Source organism: Cajanus cajan, chromosome 5 (assembly GCF_000230855.2).
Source record: "Cajanus cajan strain Asha chromosome 5, NIPB_CcT2T_4, whole genome shotgun sequence".
NCBI classification, from domain to species: domain Eukaryota; kingdom Viridiplantae; phylum Streptophyta; class Magnoliopsida; order Fabales; family Fabaceae; genus Cajanus; species Cajanus cajan.
The window spans coordinates 10,672,254-10,686,566 of record NC_138521.1 but is presented as its reverse complement, the minus strand read 5'-3'; the positions used below and the strand labels follow the sequence as shown (position 1 = coordinate 10,686,566).

The 14,313-nt window shown below is 36.1% G+C and overlaps 2 protein-coding genes across 2 annotated transcripts; one reads left to right on the top strand and one right to left on the bottom strand.

Moving 5' to 3' along the window:
- Positions 1 to 540: 540 nt before the first annotated feature.
- Positions 541 to 4,269, bottom strand: LOC109808968 (abscisic acid receptor PYL9). The gene is made up of 3 exons (XM_020372171.3): positions 3,918 to 4,269; positions 2,298 to 2,513; positions 541 to 1,286 (listed from the first exon to the last, which is right to left on the bottom strand). The coding sequence occupies exons 1-3, from the start codon at positions 4,041 to 4,043 to the stop codon at positions 1,071 to 1,073; spliced, it is 558 nt and encodes a 185-aa protein (XP_020227760.1). The 5' UTR covers positions 4,044 to 4,269; the 3' UTR covers positions 541 to 1,070.
- A 4,928-nt stretch (positions 4,270 to 9,197) lies between these two features.
- Positions 9,198 to 12,647, top strand: LOC145957831 (uncharacterized). The gene has a single exon (XM_083074235.1). It carries the CDS (start codon positions 9,198 to 9,200, stop codon positions 12,645 to 12,647), a length of 3,450 nt encoding a protein of 1,149 aa, XP_082930361.1.
- Positions 12,648 to 14,313: the final 1,666 nt, after the last annotated feature.

Sequence of the window (14,313 nt, the reverse complement as noted above, 5' to 3'; positions counted from 1 at the left end):
TTGAAATTGCACCGATTAACCTACCGATGCAACAAGGTATACCAAATGGTGAAATGTGAAAAGTACTTTTTTTTACCGGTAAACAACAATAATGTGGTGCTTTAAATGAAGATCTCCTCTGTTTAACTCCTCATTTTCAAGAAATTTCAATTTATATTTCATTTTTTATAGATATAAAATATAAATAAATTGATGGATAAATTGAACGACGTATAAAAAGTCATACTAGCCTTGACAATAGAGTAATGCTCTTTAGCTAAATTAGACAAACCACCAGGATTCACGGATCCAACCATTGCTTTAAACCATTTTTCTTATGAGTAGCATTAATCTATCTTCCCAATAAAGCCCAAAAGAAAGTTGAATTTGAAAGCGCTTGCAATACTTGGAAGAAGAAACAGTATATCTTTGAAGTTCCTCAAAGCAAGGTGCATGAAGAAACAATATATTTTAGAAGTTCTTCAAAGCAAGGTGCATGAAGAAACGGTATGTCTTTGAAGTTCCTCAAAGCAAGGTGCATAATGCCAACCGAGAGCCAGATGCAAAACCAATTTGATTCAGTGTTCCAAACACAGTCCTAAACAAGGAGAATAGATAACTTACAAAAGCTACACTATTTATGAGAAAGTAACAAGGCACTAGCATCCACTGCTTGGGGTCCTCTTTTGCCAGCACATAAATCTGGCAAGTTGCTACTGAACATGAAAAGAAAAACTGTCTTTTTCCAACAAAAATATTTACAAATAACTGCAGTAACACACCATCCGCAAAATCCAGGAAGAATATAGCAGGTAAAAACTTCCCCCTCCCATCCCTGTGTGCTCATGATGCCCAGAATCTCATCTTACAAAAATTGAAGAAGAGAAACTTAGCTGTTAAAAAGAGTGATTACACAGCTAAAAATGCACGAGGAATGGTAGGGGGATGTATCCATGATACAGGGAAAAAACATCCAAAACTTCTGGGAAAATGGAAGGAATACTCCAACCAATGTCCACATCTGAACTAGGATCAGAAAGCAATGGATCATATAATTGTATGAACCCAACTTCATTCTCCCCTAGACACGTTTAATGGTTGATGGGATCGGTTCGACCCTGCACGGCCATCCTCTCAGAGACATCAGCCAAAGAGCTTAGGTTACACCTGATCAAAGCCTCCACAAAGTAACAAGTTTCATCCCTGGTGTTCCCATCAGGCACATCTACCACAAATGATTCAATCACCATTGTGCCAGGTCTCCCGTCAATGACCTCTGGATGGACCGTGATTATGGAAGAATAGTTCTGCAAAATCAACATAGCATGATTAAGTATTACAGCTGGTGATATACCTAGCAAAATACATCACATACTGCATAGGAAATGAATTAGCAAACTTAATAGTTAATCTATCCCGAGTCATATCATCCAAATCCAAACAATTATCAGCATTTCATCTAGGTAACCCTTGTTTTCATCTCAATGATTAATGATTAAAATCAGCCACAACTACCAAGATGAAATGTTGGTTTTGATTAAAGAACACTACCAACAATATTTATGACACTATACCTATGTTTTGCCCATAAATTTACAAGCATTGAATAAAATAATCTTCCAATTAATGATATATTTGGCAAATGAAGAGGCAGCTGTAATAAGTTGAAAATTTGGTAATCATTATGCAAATTAAACTGAGTAAACAAGGTTGTAAGACATTACAAATTATAAACCAAACAGAGTAAATACCAACAGCAAACAGGAGACTCTGCAATCCACAATCCTTTCAAACTATTTTCAGTATAAAATACATGATAGGAGAACCGGTCAAAGACTTTATTATATAGAAAAGTCAAATGTATTTATAAAAAGAAAGTAAGATCTAAAATATATACCAATTGAACAACATAGGCAGGCAAGTGATGGTTTGATCTATCTAGGCCATTACTCAAAACAAATTCCATATTTCCAATAGGGACTACTAGATTCTTTTTGATGACAAACATTAACAAGAAACAAAAGAGGAAGTATCCTTTTATAGCGCACAACCTGAACAATATCCTCAAACTCGCTTTATGTCTTATCACCCAAATTTAATTATAAATAGTTGGCTCTCATGACTGGCTTTGCAACAAGCAGTAATCATCAGGTTATAGAATATTTTTGTTTGTAGGGGGAAGAATGCTCAGTTAATAACTTAACATCCATAACTTAATGCTTTTATATATCCAATATAACCTTGTAGTAACTAATAATATTTGGTTTTCAAAGTCTAATAGAAGAATAAAACGATCAAGGAACAAGAAAGGATCATACCCTCAGCCTATGGTCACCTCCAACAATCCTGATACCAAGAATGTGTTCCTCATCATCAAATTGCTCCAACCTCTCAGTACTTGTTGTGGCTGGAAGGCCAGATTTAACATTGACTTCTCTAACGCTTCCAATGCCAAGGTCCCCTTGCATGATACACCTGCTGACAAATGGTTTATATTTCTGGGGTTGATCAAATCTTCTAACCAGCGACCACACCTGAGAAGGGAAATAAACCAATCAAACCAATCAATAAACATTTTTTCTTCTATTGCTACAAAATCCACCAAAAAACAAAACATGCCATCATCACATATACTTATTTCTTCAATTTCAAGACACTGAACCTTAATTGAATGTCCCATAAAAAGAATAAAATTGGAAGATAACTTAGTAAAAGTTAATATAATAATATTACACATTACTTGGTTTACTGAAAACAATTTTTCAAGCAACAAGAGTTAATTAAAGGACATTATAGAAAATTAGAGACAAGAAAGTCAATGAGTGACGAACACTCAGCAGCTGCTAAGCAAAAACCGTAAAATTTTCAGATTTCCTTCTTACTCCACTTGCACTCTCCATAATCATAAGAATTGAACCGTAAAAACTTGACAAACAAATCACAACACAAACGCAAAAGCACAGCCACAGCCTTCAATTATGTGACTTCTTTTTATCCTTAGAAATCAAACATAACAAGAAAAACTCAAACAAAACCTCCTAATAAAATGAAGATTACCCTTCCCCAAAACTCATTTCACAACCAAAACCCAAGTTTATAAAAAATGATTGTAGACCATAATTTCAACTGCAACGTCAAAGATTTTGGAGTTACTACAACCGCTTTGCATGTCACAACATCAAGGTTTTTGAAGTCACCGCAACCGTTTTGCATGCTACATGGCTACACGCTACAACATCAAGGTTTTTGGATTACTGCAATTACTGGAATCACGATAATTGCATCACAACTGCAATTGCAGCCAAAGTCACAATTTCAAGGTTTTTGGATTCACTTAAAAATGCAGCTGAAGCCGCAACATCAAGGTTTTTAGATTCATCGCAACTGCAATCGCAGCCGAAGTGGCAATATCAAGGTTTTTGTGGATTCAGCAAATCACAACTGCAATTGCAGTAGCCTCAACAGTATTTGTCCACAATTTCCTGAAATAGCAAAAAATCCTAACAAAACTGCAACTGCAATTGCAGCTGCATCAGTCATATCTATCCACAATTTCTTGCAATAACAAGGATCATGATGAAAACCCACAACATGCAGCAAGGATCGTGATGAATCTAAAACCTTGCCAAAACCCAACAAAAACTCGCGTCTCATGAGCTGAAAAAACCAGCTTTTGCAACTTCCCCACAGAACACAAAATCTAGAATAAACATCCATCCCCAGAGAGACAAAAGCAAAGAGACAAAACACCCAGATGAGTATACAACATTGGAAACAAAAAAGAAACACACACACACACACACAAAGAGAAACAAGCCAAACCACACATAACAGATCTCCAAAGAACCAAGAAAAAAATAGATTTTTTTTCTCCGTCCACCACAAACCAAAAAACCATGAAATTGGTCCAAAAAAGTAAGGTTGAGAAAGAAACTAACAAGGTGAACAGGAGCTCTTATGTGTTTGACAAGTGCAGAGGTGCACTGGTTCTCCCTCGGTTCATGTCTGTGATGCCTCCTTATGTACTGCATCTCAATAGCACCGTGTAATTCACCACCGTTCATCTTCTCTCTCTCTCTAAGTTGGCTTGTTTTTGTTTCTGTTTGTGTTTCTCTCTCTCTCTCACTCACTTTTGGCTATAACATACGGCAGAGGCAACAAGTGGGAGAGGGATAAGCTTAAGCTGTAGAGAAAGAGAGAGAGAGGAGTTGGTGTAAAAAAGTGACAACCTTAGCTTAGCTTGGCAGTACATCAAAAATCCATGAATCCACCGACAATGTTTTTATTTTATTGGTTTTGTTCAACTATGCTTAGCACATCGATATCAATATTAAGCATATTATGATGAAGTGGGTGTTATTATTTTATCAATTTCCATGTTCCTCAATGCCCTTTCCCTTTGCCCCATTATTGCCGCTTTAAATAACTTAAAGACAAAAGGGAACCTCGTTCACATTGTGTTCTGCCAATTTATGTTACGTACCAATTTTAAAATAATAATTCAACCATATGATATTAGACCTTTATTTTGTTCGGTTAAAAAAATTGGGGAAAAAGAGGATTGAAAGTACAGGTATAGTGTCACCAAGTGGCTTTGCGCTCACAGCCAATCCCTGCTGTCCATTTAGGAAAAGAAGGTGCACTGAGTTAAAGTCAAACCATCGGGTGAGATTGACTTAACCCTTCAAACACTTCACACAATTTGACACTGCTTACAACTTCAAACCTATGTCATTTAGATTAACATTTCAACTAATGTTGTTTTGACACGTGGTTTTTAATGTCTTAATTAAGTTGTTTTAGATTTCAATTTTTATCATAATTATTAAATTAATTCATTTATGAGGGAATTATCTTTTTTATACGTGTATACGGTCGCTCTCTAATAAAAATCAATCATCATTTCTGATTTCAATAATGATATTTTCTATCAATATTATAATTATAAAAAAATAATAATAAATAACATTTGTATTTTAAATTACATTAAAATTTAATATTATTAAGGTAATTGCAAACCGTAATACTTCATTCCGAATATACCTGTAGTGTAGTCTGCACTCTGCAGAGCATCGATAGAAAAAGAATCATTAACCGAAAAATAGAGCATTCAATGTTTTTTTAAAAACAATTATAAATATTGAATATAAACATTGAACAACACTTTTAGTTTCTCAGTAATTGTACGTGCTCGTAGATATGCATAAGTAAAACCATAATATGTTGCAATGTATTTTGTATTTTAACATTTTCTATCCCTCAATTTTATGAATATAATATTTGTATAGTTTTTATATATACATTATAATTGATAAGATTTAAATATATTTTTAATTCTTAAAAATTAAGGTAAATTTATTTTTAATCCTTTAATTTAAAATGGATCTTTTTACCCTTTTAATTTTAAAAAATTTTGTTTTAGTTTTATACTCAAATTTTATTAAAAAATCTATTAAATATGTTTATATAAAATCTACACATTAGTATTTTTTTAGTGAGAACATTACATTAAACCTAGTTAATGATTATTTCAATCTATTATTTTTATATATGTTATTAGTGACCTGAAAAATCAAAATAAATTTTTTAAACATTAAGAAACTAAAAATAAACAGTTTTAAATTTAAGGAATTAAAAACAAATTTACTCTAAACTTGATTGATTAAAAATATATTTAAACTTTATTTTAATTTATATAAAAAGAGGACTATGACTAAGCGTGAAAAGTTATCTTTTAATGTAATTTACTTAATTAAATTTTAAAATTAGTTGAGTAAACAATTTAAATATATTCTTTTGTGACGAGATATATCACTTTATAAAAGTTAAATCATTAGAAGAAAAGAATTATATTTCTTTATTAAAAATAAATTATTTATTTTATGTTAACCAGTAAGATACACTCAATATCACTATTTTCAATATAAATTCAGATTCTCTAACTTTGAGTATAAGTTATTGAAATAGTTTGGAAGTTATTGTATTTAATAATAGTTTTAAAACTTACTAAAAGACTTTTGCAATCCTTAAAAACATTCATTAAATAGTTTTTTATTTTATTTAGAAGGTTAAAATTTTAAAAAGGTTTAAATATATTTTTTAATCCCTCAAATTTAGAATAAATTTGTTTTTGTCCCTCAAATTTAAAATTATTATTTTTAGTTCTTTGGTTTTCAAAAATTTTACTTTAATCTCTCAAGTCACCAATAACATATATTTGAAAGCAATAAATTGAGACAATTATGCACCATTAACTAGATTTAATGTGATGTTTTCACTAATAGAAACACCCATGTATAGATTTTGTACAATAACATTTAAGAGATTCTCTAATAAATTTTAAGTATAAGAATTAAAACAAGATTTTTTTAAATTAAAGTAACTAAACTACCAATTTTAAGTTTGAGACTAAAAATAAATTTACCTTACATCTAAGAGATTAAAAACATATTCAAGTCTTAAAATAACTAGATTAAATAATAACATGAGGGAGCTTTTAACTATTTTTCTTTAATAGAATATTTCTAAGAATGTTTTTAATCTCATATTACTTTTAGTTTATTATTTTTGTTTTTATTTATAAAAAAGTTTAATATTTAAAAATATATTAATAATTAAAAATAATCTTATACAACCATAAATCTAGAATATATAATAAAATATTTATTTATCTTCTTTATATATAAATTACAATAATTATCTTAAACAAAAACATTTTTAGAAATTAATTTTTAATTATTTATTTATTCTCTCAACTCTTTTAGCTCACCTTTTTAATTTTGATTTTAAATTAAATTTCATTTTTTAAAATAAAGTTATTAATAATTGAAGTAATTTTATATTATAATATAAATTATTTATCATAAATATAAAAATATTTATTTATTATATATTTTAGTTAAAAAATAAAATAAAAACATATATATCATATACATTGAAGAGACTAAAGTATAGTAATTAAAATGATTAATAATAGTGCAGTGGAATTGCATATTTTGAAAATAAAATGATTGAAAAGCATGGTACACATCATCTCAGATATTGACATATAACTAATTATTGCAATTGGGGGGTGTCAAGTGTCCACTGTATATCCACTTGGGCGTGCAATAAATGCATTATCTAATTTAAAATCCGCATTTTACTTTTTAAGAAAAGGCAGGAACACAGAAAGGTTAATGAGATTCAAAATATTTGTAGTTTTTCACAATGGTTTTGTCACCATCGATTTTATTTTTTGGTGCAAGGTCACTGTTTAATTCTCACTCATGTTTCGTGAAGGTATATCCTGCAGCATCTCAATTCTCACCTCTTTAACAAAAGGACAAAGCTGCACCAATCAATCTGTTTTCAAAATCTTTCTCGGGCCATCAGGTAATGCTTCATAGAAGGTTTTAGAAGGAAAATGATGTCAATTCATTTTCAATTAACATAACATTTATACAAGTAATTAATATGTACTTTATAATAATTTAATGTTACAACTTTTTATTTACAACTTTTTTATTCCAAACATACCGTAGGGTTTAATGTTACATCTTACAACCAATTAATAAGTTGATTTTGGCTACATTATTAAAAGATCATAATTACAAAAAATAATTACTTTTTATTTATAAATAGTTTATCCTTCACTAAAAACAATCTTATTCAAATCATGTGCGATCATTATAAGTAGTGAAATTTTTAATTTAAATATTTAATATAATTGTATTCTCACAATTGGTATACCTAGTTTGTTTGCATAATCTTAGATAGTATTTGTTAAAATAAGCTTAGTAATTCATTTAAAGATTTATATGACATTTACTCTAGCTTATGATTTTTAGACAAGTGTTACTCATCAACCAAAGACATAAGCCATAGAAAATAATAAATTTGATTTATACATCATTCTCAATAACAATGTAATGTTTGTTGGTTGATGAGTTATTTTGGTCCAACTTGTTGAATCATCTATATTGATTGGATTTAATATCAAAATGCATTGTTTGATATCCAATTACAAATTATCATGTGCAGGAAATTTATTACTTTTTGTAATAATTAACTTAAAAATCATATCAATTTTTTTTTTTGATTGGGTGATAGTATAAAAGTTTTACTCTAACAAACATCACATTGTGGCCTTGAGCAAAATTAAATTCCCTTCTTAATACATCAATAGAAAGTATCATTACTCTTGAAAGGCTTTAAGCCTCATATTAGAGAAATCAACTCACCTCTAACTCATATAAAAATCATTAACATCACTTTGGTATGATTATTATTAACTTGAGTAGAATTAATGTAACATTGTGAATTGTATGATTGTTTTTTAATTTTATTAAGTAAATGCATTATATTCATTGTTTTAATGTTTTAAAACTCTAAGGATTAAGAAATTCTTATAAGTTTAGTCGTTTAAAAGTTGTTGTGAATTGATGTCAATATTTTCCAAATTTAAGAGAAGGTAATAAGGTCTTTTTAAGACTTGAGTATAGTGGAGAGTTGGGTCTCTTATAAGTCCTTAGTTGATACTATATGGGGGTCAAGGCAAGTCATACTAGTTTAGAAGTGGTCAAACTAAGTAAGATAGGAAGTCAAAGGGTAAAATCATTAACTAATTACTAAAAAGGTATATGGTGTCACAAGGATAGTTAGTAGATTATACTCATAAGTTGTAAATCTATGTTGATGTTGTTATGTCTTGTTAAACTAGGCTTTGGGTCGTAAATGTATTGCATTGATAAGATTGTCTTATAGTTATCTTATTTGCTTATATATTATTTGTACGGGTAGGGGCGTTCGGCCACCTCTGGTCGGCCGCCGAATGGCAGTACTTGGTGGCCGAACGACAATCGGCCACCAGGACCGAACTATCATTACTCATTGCTCTTAACCCATGATTAGGGGTTAATCAGATGATTAAGGTGTATTACCTGATACGGTAAATACGTTGCAGGGCCCATGGGGTCCAGGGCCCATAAATGTCAGTATAAATAGCTCAGGTCAAAAGGTAACGTCACTGTTCATTAATTACTCTCGATATTTGTGCTTGTCCTGACTTGAGCGTTGGAGTGCCCTTTGCAGGTACCAACCCTTACTCACATCGGATCGGAGCAAGACGTTCGGCCCTCAACATACAAGAAGATCATTGGTGTATCCTCTTTACAGGTACATTTGGCGCCCACCGTGGGGCACGAACGAAGTTGGTTGAAAGTTTGCTGAGAAGAACGATGCCGATAACTAGGAGAACGAACACACAAGACCGTCCAGCGGAAGAACATGTGGAGGTTGTGGATGAAACAGACCTCACCGAAACAGTGCGACTACTCAAGCAAGAAATGGAGCTGATGAAACAACAGAGAGAAAAAGATGCGAGGGAGCTTTCGGCCTTGAGGGCTGAGAATGAAGCGTTGAAGAGTCAGGATACTTCCTGGAAGCCTACTCATATCACCAACACACAAACTCAAGGGTCGTATCAATCTCACGCGGTCCATACATCGGTTCCTCATGCTTCAGCAGTAGCCCCTGAGAGGTTCCCTTCGGCCTTACCTACTGTGGGTCGTCCTGCAGATATAACCACTGTCGGATCACACCGACATCCGTTTACTCCCTCCATTATGCAACTCCCTTTAATGGATAATTGGAAGGCCTTACCTATTGACAAATATGATGGTACCACTGATCCTGATGAACATTTAGATGTTTTTCTGACACAGGTAACTCTAAGTACGACCGATGACGCTGCGTTGTGTCGGATCTTTCCTACGTCCCTCAAAGGCAGAGCTCTCAGCTGGTTCACTCGTCTCCCACCCAATTCAATAGATTCCTTCAACACATTGTCATCACAGTTCACTATCCAATTTGCGATGAGTCGCCCTCATAGTCTAACGTCTTTATCTCTGGTTAGTCTTAGACAGGACAAAAAGGAGTCTCTTCGGGCGTTTATGGATCGGTTCAACAAGGCTACTTTGGAAATCAGAGATCTCAACCCAGCTGTGGCGCTACATCATCTTACAACAGCGTTGAAACCAGGCCCATTCGTCAATAGCATCTGTAAAAAGCCTCCTTCGGACATGAACGACTTACGTAGGAGGGCTGATAAGTACATGCAGATGGAGGAGTTGGCAGAATTCAGAAATCAAGCCCGAGCCGAGCAGTCCACTAAATCCGAAAAACCGGTAGAACAATCATACAGGGGGCGAGGTAAAGAAATATCCCTTCGTGAGCGGCCTATCCGGGGTCCGAAGTATACTCAGTACACCCCGCTTAATGCCAACCGCGCGGCGGTCCTCGAACAGGCTTTGGCGTCTGAAGTGTTGACAATTCCGAAGAGGGCTTCCACTCCACCACGGGCAGATACTAGCAAATCTTGTCGGTATCATCGGAATCGTGGACACTCAACTGATGAATGTGCGGCCCTTAAAGATAAGATTGAAGACTTGATTAAGCAAGGAAAACTGCATAACTTTGTGGACCGATCAGGTTCATCCCAGAATCGTTCATATCAACCCAGGTATCAAGATCGGCACAGGCAAGACCGTTCTGATAAAACTTCCGACAGAGTTCGACGTGAAAGAAGCAGGTCGCGCGAAAGAAAAGATGACTCGGCACCTTCGCATAAGAGGGTTATCAATACTATTGCTGGTGGCTTTGCGGGTGGGGGCACAACTTCTTCGGCCCAAAAGAGACATCTCCGAGCTATCCGATCGGTCAACACTGTTCATAGACAGTCACCTCGGCGATTGCCAGCAATAACCTTCACTGATGCTGACTTCAAAGGCATTGACCCAGAGCAAGACGATCCGATGGTCATCAGTGTAGAAATTCACAATTGCATCGTCAAGAAAACATTGATTGATCAGGGCAGTTCGGCAGATATCATATATTGGAACACATTCAAGCAGTTGGGCATTTCTGAAAAAGAATTGCTTCCCTATGACGATCCGTTGGTTGGTTTTGCAGGAGAGAGGGTCAGTACCAAGGGTTACATTAAACTCTTCACACGTTTTTGCTTTGACGAACAGGAAAGCAGAGAAGTTCAGGTAAAATATATTGTGGTGGATGCAAGTACCTCATATAATATCCTCCTCGGCAGACCGTCTTTGAATGCATTGGGAGCTATCGTTTCAACACCACATTTGGCGATGAAGTTTCCATCCGACCAAGGAAAAGTAATCACAATTCATGCTGATCAGAAGGCGGAGAGAGAATGTTATTATGCTAGTTTGCGAGTTTTGCCGTTGGAAGAAATAAAATCTAAGTCAAACAGAATCCATGTTGTGAACGCTTCGGCAACTGTAGACGAGGCCATATGGGATCTTGATCCTAGAATGAATAATGAAGAAAGGGTGGAGCCGATTGAGTCAAAAGTGCAGTTCCAGATAGGTTCATACCCTGAGCAGGTTACGTACATCGGTGCCGAAATCTCCGAAAATGATCGCTCGGCCCTATGTAAAGTTATAAAGGAGAATAAAGATCTCTTTGCATGGACACCTTCTGACATGCCGGGTGTAGACCCAAAAATCATGTGTCATAAGTTATCAGTATGTGCCGAAGCAAAACCAATCGCGCAGCGTAAAAGAAAAATGGGGACCGAAAGAAAACTCGCAGTTGAAACGGAGGTTGCCAAGTTGCTTGAGGCCGGATTCATTCGGGAGGTCCATTACACCACTTGGCTGGCAAATGTGGTGATGGTAAAAAAGTCGAATGGAAAGTGGAGAATGTGCACTGATTACACAAGTCTCAACAAGGCATGCCCTAAGGATGTCTATCCACTTCCAAACATAGATCGATTAGTTGATGGAGCCTCAGGACATGAGATGTTGAATTTTCTTGATGCTTACTCGGGATACAACCAAATTCCCATGCATGCCCGCGACGAGGAAAAGACAGCCTTCATAACCGATTCGGCCAATTACTGCTATCGGGTAATGCCGTTTGGGTTGAAGAATGCAGGGGCAACGTACCAAAGGTTGATGAATAAAGTGTTTCAACATCAAATAGGGAAGAATATGGAGGTATATGTGGATGACATGGTTGTAAAATCCAGAAACGTTGATCGGCATGTAATGGATCTTTCGGAAATTTTCCAACAGTTGCGCAAGTACGATATGAGGCTCAATCCAGAGAAATGCGTGTTTGGGGTGTCCGGAGGAAAGTTCCTCGGCTTCATGCTTTCGGTCAGGGGAATCGAAGCAAATCCTGACAAATGTATGGCAATCGTCAACATGATAAGCCCTAAGACCTTTAAACAAGTTCAACAGCTAGCAGGTCGGCTTACAGCGTTGTCCCGATTTCTCCCGTGTTTAGCTGAAATAACGAAACCTATGGTGAGATTGTTGAGAAAAGCAAACAAGTTTGAATGGTCCGATGAATGCGAGAAGGCTTTTCAGACTTTAAAGGAACGCCTCGATTCCCCACCAGTCCTTTCTAAGCCCGATCCAGAAGTACCAATTGTGGTTTACTTGTGTGTGTCAAATGATACAATAAGCACAGTTTTAATTCAAGAAAAGGAAGGACAGCAGCCCATTTACTTCGTCAGCCGTATGTTACAAGAGGCCGAAACAAGGTACCAGCTCTTGGAAAAAAGTGGCACTAGGGCTGGTTCACACGGCTCGGCGCCTCCGGCAATATTTTCAGAGTCACCAAATTATTGTTCGGACCGATTGCCCAATAGCTAAAGTACTACGTAAACCTGAGTTGGCAGGAAGGATGATGGCTTGGTCTATTGAGTTATCGGAGTTCGACATTTGTTTCCAACCTAGAGGACCAATCAAGTCTCAATGCTTGATGGACTTTATCAATGAGTTGCAGCCGAGGGGATGTTTTGTCAACGATTTATGGACGATACATGTGGATGGTTCCTCCAACAATCAAGGCAGTGGAGCAGGTATAATTTTGGAGGGACCAACAGGATTAATCCTAGAGCAATCATTACGATTTGCGTTCAAGGCTTCAAATAATCAGGCCGAATATGAAGCGTTATTGGCTGGCTTAAGGCTTGCACGAGAGATTGGTGTTAACCGACTGGAGTGCTGGACCGATTCAAAAGTTGTAGCCGAACAAGTGAATGATAATTTTCTGGTTAAAGATGCAAACTTGTTGAAATACTACCATTTGTTTCAAAAAATGCGCGATACGTTTGAAAACGTTTACGTAAAGCACACACCAAGAGAACACAATGCGAGGGCGGACCAGTTGGCTCGGTTGGCAAGCAGTACCAGAAAACCTGGACAGCTACGAACCACACTTCACTTGGATCTTGAAACGCCAAGTGTGGTAGCTGCTGAATGTTTGGTAGTAGAGGGGTCTGTTCGTACATGGATCACCGAGATAATAGATTATCTTGAGCATGGTACCCTACCATCTGACCCAACGGTGGCTAAAAAGCTCCGAACGCAGGCCGCCAGATATGTCGTGATTGGAGGAGACTTGTATAGAAGAGGATTCTTGGCTCCGTTGCTGAAATGCGTCGATGCAGAACAAGCTAATTACATATTGAGAGAGATGCATGAAGGGATATGTGGTTTCCATTCGGGAGGACGGACTTTAGCAACTAAAGTGCTTCGGGCCGGATACTACTGGCCTACTCTCAGGGAAGATTGTGTAAAGTTTGTAAAGCATTGCGTATCGTGTCAGCGGCATGGTAACCTTATCCACGCTTCGGCTGAAGAACTTCATGGCATTAGTTCACCCTGGCCATTCGCAATGTGGGGGATGGATATTCTTGGACCCTTCCCAATCGCCAAGGGTCAGTGCAAATTTTTGTTGGTTGCTGTAGATTATTTCACGAAATGGGTCGAGGCCGAGCCGCTTGCCAGTATCACAGCAGCCAATGTTCAAAAGTTTTTATGGAAAAACATCATCACCCGTTTTGGCATCCCATATGCACTTGTCACTGACAATGGTTTGCAGTTCACCGATCAAAAACTTAATCGGTTCATTCAGGATCTCGGCATCAAGCACAGGTTCACCTCGGTCGAACACCCGCAAGCCAATGGACAAGCCGAAGCAGCAAACAAAGTAATCCTTGGAGAATTAAAGAAACGATTGGGAGACGCTAAAGGAGCTTGGGCAGAAGAGTTATTAGCAGTTTTATGGGCGTACCGGTGTACACCTCAATCCACAACTAAAGAAACACCCTTTCGGCTTACGTATGGCACAGATGTCATGGTACCTGTTGAGGTGGGCGAACCATCTTTTCGGCGACAATATTTTCAAGAAAACATTAATGATATTTCTCTTCGAGCTGAAGTTGATATGGTCGATGAAGTACGTGTTCGAGCCGAGATCATAGCAGAAGCTTGCAAACAGAGGGTGGCTCGTAGGTTTAACTCCAACCTTATC

Bases quoted from the DNA above. Each gene is read 5' to 3' on its own strand.
- LOC145957831 (XM_083074235.1), top strand. From the start codon at position 9,198: ATGCCGATAACTAGGAGAACGAACACACAAGACCGTCCAGCGGAAGAA.
- LOC109808968 (XM_020372171.3), bottom strand. From the start codon at position 4,043: ATGAACGGTGGTGAATTACACGGTGCTATTGAGATGCAGTACATAAGG. The intron at 2,514-3,917 runs GTTAGTTTCTTT...TTCCCTTCTCAG, and splicing joins TAAGAGCTCCTGTTCACCTT to GTGTGGTCGCTGGTTAGAAG. The intron at 1,287-2,297 runs GTATGATCCTTT...TTGATTTTGCAG, and splicing joins GAGGTGACCATAGGCTGAGG to AACTATTCTTCCATAATCAC.